General features: G+C 45.7%; 1 protein-coding gene across 7 annotated transcripts in view; it reads right to left on the bottom strand.

The window, feature by feature from the left end:
- LOC118375979 (ephrin type-A receptor 3-like) overlaps window positions 1-10,000 on the bottom strand; it is an 822,287-nt gene that overhangs the window by 746,351 nt on the left and 65,936 nt on the right. For all 7 annotated transcript variants that reach the window (XR_008139809.1, XM_052522427.1, XM_052522432.1 and 4 more), the window contains exon 3: window positions 5,836-6,496. Coding sequence is in view for 6 of the 7 variants with exons in the window: in XM_052522427.1 (XP_052378387.1) it covers window positions 5,836-6,496 (661 nt within the window). In the remaining variant the exon portion in view is untranslated. The remainder of the gene's footprint in view (window positions 1-5,835; window positions 6,497-10,000) is intronic.

Genomic DNA, 10,000 nt, shown 5'->3' with positions numbered 1-10,000 from the left:
CTCATTGAAGCTGAAAGAAGTACCAGTAGCTCTGGTAGGGTCTGTGCCAGAGTTTTTTAATGTGTGTGTTTTCTTCGAGGCAATCAGTAACCCATTGTGCTTGAGCATGTACCTCCAATCAGGTTTGGGGTGTAACGGATTACAAAACAACTCTAACTGGAATACGTTACGATACCAGAAAAACTATTGTAATCAGATTACATATTACTTCTAAGATGACTTTTGAATTCAGAAAGGATGTGACAAAAAATAGAATTCGACAACTTTCTGTTTTCTCAATGACATTCAAATCAACATTGAAAAAAGGTGCAAGTTTGAGTTTGTTCCATCTGAGTGAGTCTGACCACAAGTCAGAGACCACTAGGATGACACACCGAATGTGTTTGATGGATCGAGGGAAAAGAGCAGGAATAGGCTTTTGTAGGCTACAGTCCAAGCTTTGTCTTCCAATGGTGCGACTGCTGTCGGCATCCAAAGATGATCCAACTTGAATAAACACTTGGAGGTCAGGATGACAACAGTGGTGTAGTCGACGGGTATCACTTATTATTAATATCTTCATAGTGCATTGATGTGAATCACACTGCTGCTCTCTCAATGAGATATTTGCGCCTTACGGGTTGTGGTTGTTGTGGATGGCTGTTCACAAATGTATACATGTAAGTGTATTTTAACCCAATAATGATTGAATTCAAGAAATTTAAGATGGTTATAAATCATTGTTTTTTGCGGCCAGTAGAAAGCAACAGCTGCAGTGCGGATCCCAGCCTACGAAATAGAATGTGGAGGGAGTTCCTCCCTTCTAAACTCCCTGTGCCTTTCTGCTCTATACTGGCAAAAAAACTTCTCACTTGCAGTTTTTGGTAGTTCTCAAAACATGCCATTCCGAGAGCAGCATTTATTTTTTAACCCGAAGCAATGAGCCCAAAGAGTCCTTCATGACAAAAAAATCTTAAACAAGAGAGTAGGCTAATAAGTACTTTATTTTTGGATTATGCTCAGGAAAAACAATTTGGCTAATCCTCAGCGCATTCCGAAAGTATTCAGTCCCATTGACTTTTTCAACATTTTGTTCCCTTATCAATCTACACACAATACCCAATATTGACAAAGCGAAAACAGATTTCTATAAATGTTTGCAAATGTATTAAAAAAAGAAAACCGAAATACCTTATTTAGAAGTATTCAAACCCTTTGCTCTGAAACTCGAAATTGAGCTCAGGTGCTTCCTGTTTCCATTGATCATCCTTGAGATGTTTCTACAACTTGATAGGAGACCACCTGTGGTAAATTCAATTGATTGGACATTATTTGGAAAGGCACATACCTGTCTATATAAGGTCCCACAGTTGATAGTGGATGCAAAAACCAAGCCCTGAGGTCAAAGGAATTGTCCATAACGTTCCGAGACAGGATTGTACCGAGGCACAGATCTGGGGAAGGGTACCAAAAAATGTCTGCACCCGGTTGCGATGCAGTGCCTTAGACCACTGCACCACTCGGGAGGCCCTCAGAACAAGATTATTGACGAAAAACGCTAACCAGCGCCTTAAATGTAAATGTTTTCAGGGGAAAGTAATCTAAAAGTAACTGAAAGTAATCAGATTATGTTACTGAATTTTAGTCATCCAAAAGTTACGTTACTAATAACAATTTTGGACAGGTAACTAGTAACTGTAATGGATTACATTTAGAAAGTAACCTACCCAACCTTTCCTTCAATGCAACACAAACATGTCAGAGACTGTATCACTCAAACTAAAGGCCACGTGTATGACTAAGGCCAGTGTGTGACCTCTATGTGTATGTATTTTCTGTCTTTGTGTCCGCTGTGTTAGGCATGAACTCGCTTGAGCTGGCATTCTGAGAGACCCAAACTGCTCAACACACATGAACACACACACATGAACACACACACAAACACAGTGTGTGAGCAATAGTGAGCAGTCTTGCTGCTTGCCTCCATGGCAACACCCCCCCCCACACCCCACACACACACACACACACACACAGCCTAAAATAAGACCCAAAACATGCCGAAACATCTACAGATCAGATCGCTACACAGTTACAACTCCATAATGACCAGAGCCCATATTGACAGAGAGCCAGTACTGGCCCATTGTTGTGTTGCAGATGATCTGGAGATGATCTGGCTAATGAACATCAGTGTTTAGACGAAGAGACCAATCAATCTCTCCACAGTCATCTAAACCACTTCTAAAGCCAGTGTCAGCCTAGAGGAGGTATCAGTGGGTACTGAAAGACAAATGTAGAGTGCTCTTTCTTTCACACACACGTACACATAAACTAAGACAGGGTAGAAATATATTGCTCAGAACTGGGAACAATGTGTGTGTGTGTGTGTGTGTGTGTGTGTGTGTGTGTGTGTGTGTGTGTGTGTGTGTGTGTGTGTGTGTGTGTGTGTGTGTGTGTGTGTGTGTGTGTGTGTGTGTGTGTGTGTGTGTGCACATGTGCGTGCGTGTACATGCGTTAATTTGTGTGTGTGTGTGAGTGCATGTGTGTGTCTGATAAGTAATAAGGACTAGTGTGTGTGGGGACTGTGTGTCCTGGTAAATCCAACAGGAATGTAAACCCTCGTCTCTCTCAGAGGAACTGGCAAACAGCTGCTGACACACACACACACACACACACACACACACACACACACACACACACACACACACACACATACTGTGACACACACATCCGGCTGGATTCTGAGCGGCCTGTGTTTGCTGTTTTAAGCTCAAAGTAAGTTTGGAGGACTTACACTGATAGTAAAACGGTGCTAGATCACCTACTCTGGTCCATTGTAACGCCAGAGGACAGTGTCACTCCTCTCCACTGGACGACAATGTCTGTCCACAAAACTGCACTGAACAACTGTTTGTTACTAGCATGATAAGGTGAGGTGTCTACCCATCATCTCTCTACGGCTGAAGCAGATACAGCCTATTACAAGGATGAGATCCAGTTAAGTGAGACCCTCCTGAGTGAGGTGACCTTCAGTGCTCAGACAACGTTACATTACTGGCAAAGCACTTTAAGTACATTGAACTTTGCTCTTAATGCTAGCAGACAATGCTTGAATGCACGCACACACGTGTGTGTACACACAAAGAAACACACACATATAGACTGCAACACACCACATACTGTGTACACTGAAACACACCACATACACACCGAAACACACCACATACACACCGAAACACACCACATATACACTGAAACACACCACATACACACTGAAACACACCACATATACACTGAAACACACCACATATACACTGAAACACACCACATACACACTGAAACACACCACATATACACTGAAACACACCACATATACACTGAAACACACCACATATACACTGAAACACACCACATACTGTGTACACTGAAACACACCACATACACATCGAAACACACCACATATACACTGAAACACACCACATATACACCAAAACACACCACATATACACCAAAACACACTACAAATACACAGTGTATACACGTTGTAAACACTGAGCGACATATACACTGAAACACACCACATATACATTGAAACACACCACATATACACTGAAACACACCACATACACATCGAAACACACCACATATACACTGAAACACACCACATATACATTGAAACACACCACATATACACTGAAACACACCACATATACACCGAAACACACCACATATACACTGAAACACACCACATATACACTGAAACACACCACATATACACTGAAACACACCACATATACACCAAAACACTCCACATATACACCAAAACACACTACAAATACACAGTGTATACACGTTGTAAACACTGAGACATATACACTGAAACACATCACATATACACTGAAAGACACCACATATACACCGAATATACATATACACATATACACATAAACACATAAACACTGAGACCTATACACCGAAACACACCACATATACACCGAAACACACCACATATACACTGAAGCACAACACATAGACGGCAGCAGGCTAAACCTGTGTAGCTGAACGGAGTGTTTGTGTTCTTTTGAAGCCTCACTATGAAAACATCCCTCAGCTTCACACACATTTCTGAACAAACACACAGAGCTATGGAAAGGGATAATTATGACAGTTTAATACAATACTCCACATTCTCTACTAAATCCTTCAAATACACTCTGAGGCCTATACAAACACATAAACACACACACACACACACACACACACACACACACACACACACACACACACACACACACACACACACACACACACACACACACACACACACACACACACACACACACACACACACACACACAGCAAAGAGAAATGGAAGATGCTGCATCACTTCTCAAAGAAAACACACTCCATTAAATATTCAGTGAACTATAGCAGTAAAGCGTTTCTCTTCATCGTACTCAGAGTTACACTAACACACACTGCTAGGAGAATTAGGTCTGGATACCTAAACATTTCCCTGCGTTAGCTACTCTGCTACCCGCCGCACATTACACTGGCCCCCCAACACTCATCTGTCTGTTAACACTAGGGGCCTGGTGGACGAGCTGCGCACATGGCCCCTCGCTGTCGCTGTTCATGGGGGACTGTGTGTGTGTGTGTGTGTGTGTGTGTGTGTGTGTGTGTGTGTGTGTGTGTGTGTGTGTGCGTGCGTGCGTGCGTGCGTGCGTGCGTGCGTGCGTGCGTGCGTGCGTGTGTGCGTGTGTGTGTGTGTGTGTGTGTCACAGAGCAGCTGTCACAGACTGGCGTAACATAAGCCCCTATTAGACTCCATTAGTCGTCAGTGAAACTAATAAGAGATTGTCAAATACACCCAAACATTCACACTACTCACACTGACTGGGGAGAGAGTGAGAGAGAGAAAGAGAGAGCGCAGCAGGAGGTATTGCCTCACACTACCATTTGTCTGTCTTCCTTTTAAGGGAAAGGAGCTTCTCTCTGTTACCCTTGACACCAGAACTTCAACTATGAGATTCGCTTTGATCTTTCATTACACTAAACATGACTCATTCATCCTTCCACACACGCATCCATAGAATAGTGAATGTACAGAGAGTAGATCAATATCTTCACGTAGCGCTCAACACAGCACATTCCCATCTGAAAGGAGAGAAGAGGAGTAGATGGTCTCTTGGCGTGTCGGGGCTGTAGTCATTTCTTTGGGCTCCCACTGGAACCAACACACACTATATCACCATATTATAATATCTTTAAACACCATATGATACAACGTCATCTTCTCCAGGCCTATTTCCCAGCCCTGCACCCAAGTCAAAACACCCAAAACACCAGGCCAGTAACCTTTCATGACCCAGTCCTCAGCAGCATACACCCTTCTCTCTGATATCCCCCTCTCTCCATGGCCTCCAACAGCGGACACACACACAGAGAACTATGATCCTTCCTCTGTTCTGATGAGGTGAGAGAGGAGGAGCTCACTGATATACAGTAACTACTGCAAGCTGGTCCCTGTACCATATACAAACACAGAACTCCTCTCTCAACCCTCATACACACATCCCGTATCTGGTTTCTAGTGGTAGAACGAAGGCCAGAGGTGGCCGACAGATATAAGGTGTGTGTACATGTGCAGTAGATCAGGACTGAAACCACACTTTCAAAACATTACAAGGTACTGTACACACTCAGAGCCTATGTTGAAGTCACTGTATATTTCAGCAATGGAGTGGAAGGGAGGTGGGACAGAGAGATAAAATAAAGGGGAGACAGAGGGGGAGAAAAAAGTATAAAAAGAAAGAAGGAAATGCATTCAGTGAACGTTATAACTCTGTGTCTTACCTTGGCAGGAGCTCCCTCTGTCCTCATAGCCAACGTTACACAGACACTTCCCTATGGGCACTAGCCACTCCCCCTCTGTACTACAGTACATACGCGGTGGCTCCTCCTCCTTGGAGTGATTGACACACAGGCCCTTCACCTCCACCAATGACTGAGAGTCCATTGGCACGGTATCAGGGAAGGAGGCCAAGTTCCTCACAATGAATGGGCACTTCTTAAAGTAGACCCTGACTGACACCAGGGCCACACACGCCCCCACGTCCTGGAACGCCAGGTAGAAGCCCTTCTTCGTAACAGGCCCCACCTCCCGGACCTCCGTGTTGAGCTTCAGAATGCGGTCCCCCAGGTCCATCTGGGTGAAGCTCTCGTCTGCAGCGATGGTGTCGATCTTAGAGAACTGGTGTTCTCTGAAGTGACTGCCCTGGTCCTCGTCTGTCTCCATGTACAGCAGGTTGAAGGTCTCCTTGCAGGTCCCCAGGACCAGGGGGATGGAGTTACAGTCTCTCAGGGTGAACTTTAGCTCCACGTAGATCTTCTGGGCCGACTGGCGGGGGATCCAGTTGGTCCTCAGCCAGTTGTTCTGACTGTACTCCATCACGTTACACACCTGGAAGGTCCTGATGGGAGTGTAGTGCTCGTCTACTCCGCTGATCTCCTCCCACTGAGAAGACGGGGAGATGCAGGAGGGAGGGATGAAAGAGATGGGAAAGGGAGGAAAGAGAATGAAGTCATTCATTTTCTAAACACACCAGGATACTCATACATCATGTAGTTTAGTCTCCCAGCGGTTAAACATTGAATCAAAGCTGTGATGAATAGGGAAAGACTTGAACAATGGTTATTATTGTGGCTAAAGTGACACGTGTTATAATGTATGGCTTTAAGTGCCATTATTCTCCATCAGAGTGAGTGGATAAATGAATGGATAAGTATTTCTTCCACACAGAGGCCTGCTCTGGGTAAGAGAAACTTTAGTTTAATGTGAACGGAGAGTCTGTGTTTTCTATTACAATAATAGTGATTTATTTGGCAACCAACAGCATTCATAATTTCTCTCCTTTTAACCCTCTCTCTCTCTCTCTCTCTCTCTCTCTCTCTCAAGGCCTCTACTAAAGCCAGGTATAATTTCTCTCCTTTTAACCCTCTCTCTCTCTCTCTCTCTCTCTCTCTCTCTCAAGGCCTCTACTAAAGCCAGGTATAATTTCTCCCTTTTAACCCTCTCTCTCTCTCTCTCTCTCTCTCTCTCTCTCTCTCTCTCTCTCTCTCTCTCTCTCTCTCTCAAGGCCTCTACTAAAGCCAGGTATAATTTCTCTCCTTTTAACCCTCTCTCTCTCTCTCTCTCTCTCTCTCTCTCTCTCTCTCTCTCTCTCTCTCTCTCTCTCTCAAGGCCTCTACTAAAGCCAGGTATAATTTCTCTCCTTTTAACCCTCTCTCTCTCTCTCTCTCTCTCTCTCTCTCTCTCTCTCTCTCTCTCTCTCTCTCTCTCTCTCTCTCTCTCAAGGCCTCTACTAAAGCCAGGTATAATTTCTCTCCTTTTAACCCTCTCTCTCCCTCTCTCTCTCTCTCTCTCTCAAGGCCTCTGCTAAAGCCAGGTATAATTTCTCTCCTTTTAACCCTCTCTCTCTCTCTCTCTCTCTCTCTCTCTCTCTCTCTCTCTCTCTCTCTCAAGGCCTCTACTAAAGCCAGGTATAATTTCTCTCCTTTTAACCCTCTCTCTCTCTCTCTCTCTCTCTCTCTCTCTCAAGGCCTCTACTAAAGCCAGGTATAATTTCTCTCCTTTTAACCCTCTCTCTCTCTCTCTCTCTCTCTCTCTCTCTCAAGGCCTCTGCTAAAGCCAGGTATTCTTTTCATTCACGTCTTCTACATATGGAAGTCTCTTTACATCATTAGAGGGGATTCTTTCCCCTCTTCATTCCACAGACCTTTAGCTTCCACTCCTAAAGGTCTGTGGTCTGCAGCTACTCAGCTGCTATCCCTGGCGCAAGGTTAGGAACAATTTTCTCCCTCTCTCTCTGAAAGGAGATCACTGTGGGACGTAGGAACCAGGATTTATACTATTATGACTTTATGTCTTCATGTACAGCGATATGATGCTAATTAAAATAGATCAAATTTGACTCAGCGATTTGCTCTTTCCACTAACTAACTAAAACTTTCCACTCTTTCCCGCTATCTCTCTCAGAATGACCTTCTTGATCCAAATCAGTCAGGTTTCAAGACTAGTCATTCAACTGAGACTGCTCTTCTCTGTATCACGGAGGCGCTCCGCACTGCTAAAGCTAACTCTCTCTCCTCTGCTCTCATCCTTCTAGACCTATCGGCTGCCTTCGATACTGTGAACCATCAGATCCTCCTCTCCACCCTCTCCGAGTTGGGCATCTCCGGCGCGGCCCACGCTTGGATTGCGTCCTACCTGACAGGTCGCTCCTACCAGGTGGCGTGGCGAGAATCTGTCTCCTCACCACGCGCTCTCACCACTGGTGTCCCCCAGGGCTCTGTTCTAGGCCCTCTCCTATTCTCGCTATACACCAAGTCACTTGGCTCTCTCATAACCTCACATGGTCTCTCCTATCATTGCTATGCAGACGACACACAATTAATCTTCTCCTTTCCCCCTTCTGATGACCAGGTGGCGAATCGCATCTCTGCATGTCTGGCAGACATATCAGTGTGGATGACGGATCACCACCTCAAGCTGAACCTCGGCAAGACGGAGCTGCTCTTCCTCCCGGGGAAGGACTGCCCGTTCCATGATCTCGCCATCACGGTTGACAACTCCATTGTGTCCTCCTCCCAGAGCGCTAAGAACCTTGGCGTGATCCTGGACAACACCCTGTCGTTCTCAACTAACATCAAGGCGGTGGCCCGTTCCTGTAGGTTCATGCTCTACAACATCCGCAGAGTACGACCCTGCCTCACACAGGAAGCGGCGCAGGTCCTAATCCAGGCACTTGTCATCTCCCGTCTGGATTACTGCAACTCGCTGTTGGCTGGGCTCCCTGCCTGTGCCATTAAACCCCTACAACTCATCCAGAACGCCGCAGCCCGTCTGGTGTTCAACCTTCCCAAGTTCTCTCACGTCACCCCGCTCCTCCGCTCTCTCCACTGGCTTCCAGTTGAAGCTCGCATCCGCTACAAGACCATGGTGCTTGCCTACGGAGCTGTGAGGGGAACGGCACCTCAGTACCTCCAGGCTCTGATCAGGCCCTACACCCAAACAAGGGCACTGCGTTCATCCACCTCTGGCCTGCTCGCCTCCCTACCACTGAGGAAGTACAGTTCCCGCTCAGCCCAGTCAAAACTGTTCGCTGCTCTGGCCCCCAATGGTGGAACAAACTCCCTCACGACGCCAGGACAGCGGAGTCAATCACCACCTTCCGGAGACACCTGAAACCCCACCTCTTTAAGGAATACCTAGGATAGGATAAAGTAATCCTTCTCACCCCCTTAAAAGATTTAGATGCACTATTGTAAAGTGGCTGTTCCACTGGATGTCATAAGGTGAATGCACCAATTTGTAAGTCGCTCTGGATAAGAGCGTCTGCTAAATGACTTAAATGTAAAATGTAAATATACTAATACTGTCTTGGTATGAGTACCCTCTGGGATGCACACACACACACACACAGGCATGCCAGTGTGGTTAGAGAGGGAAGCAGGGGTTAGAAATTAAATCCAGGTGGCAGCACAGAGTAACTGAGACTTGCCGTGTGTGTGTGAGTGTGTGTGTGTGTGTGTGTGTGTGTGTGTGTGTGTGTGTGTGTGTGTGTGTGTGTGTGTGTGTGTGTGTGTGTGTGTGTGTGTGTGTGTGTGTGTGTGTGTGAGAGTTATCCTATTCCAGAGAAAAGCTGTGCTTTAAACCACTGCTGCCAAAACATATGAAAATGTTTATATGATGTGCAGCTCATACACTGGAGAATAGCATATTACATGGACCATCCCCTACCATACATGACATCATTATGACAAACTTCACCCCTCCCTCGCTCCTTTCCCCTCTTTCTTCATCCCTTTCTGCATCTCTCTTTGACACACACACAGCATGAGATGTCATCTCTCAACTGCACAGGCTCTCGCTCCTCTCCAGCTCGGATGATGACAGTGGGCTTGTATAATTATCTCTTTGCAGTACTGATACCAACAAGGGGGAGATGGGGGGTAGAGA

Source organism: Oncorhynchus keta, chromosome 7 (genome assembly GCF_023373465.1).
Source record: "Oncorhynchus keta strain PuntledgeMale-10-30-2019 chromosome 7, Oket_V2, whole genome shotgun sequence".
In the NCBI taxonomy this organism is placed as follows: Eukaryota; Metazoa; Chordata; class Actinopteri; order Salmoniformes; family Salmonidae; genus Oncorhynchus; species Oncorhynchus keta.
The sequence above is the reverse complement of the archived record's forward strand: the minus strand, read 5'-3'. Positions and strand labels throughout refer to the sequence as shown.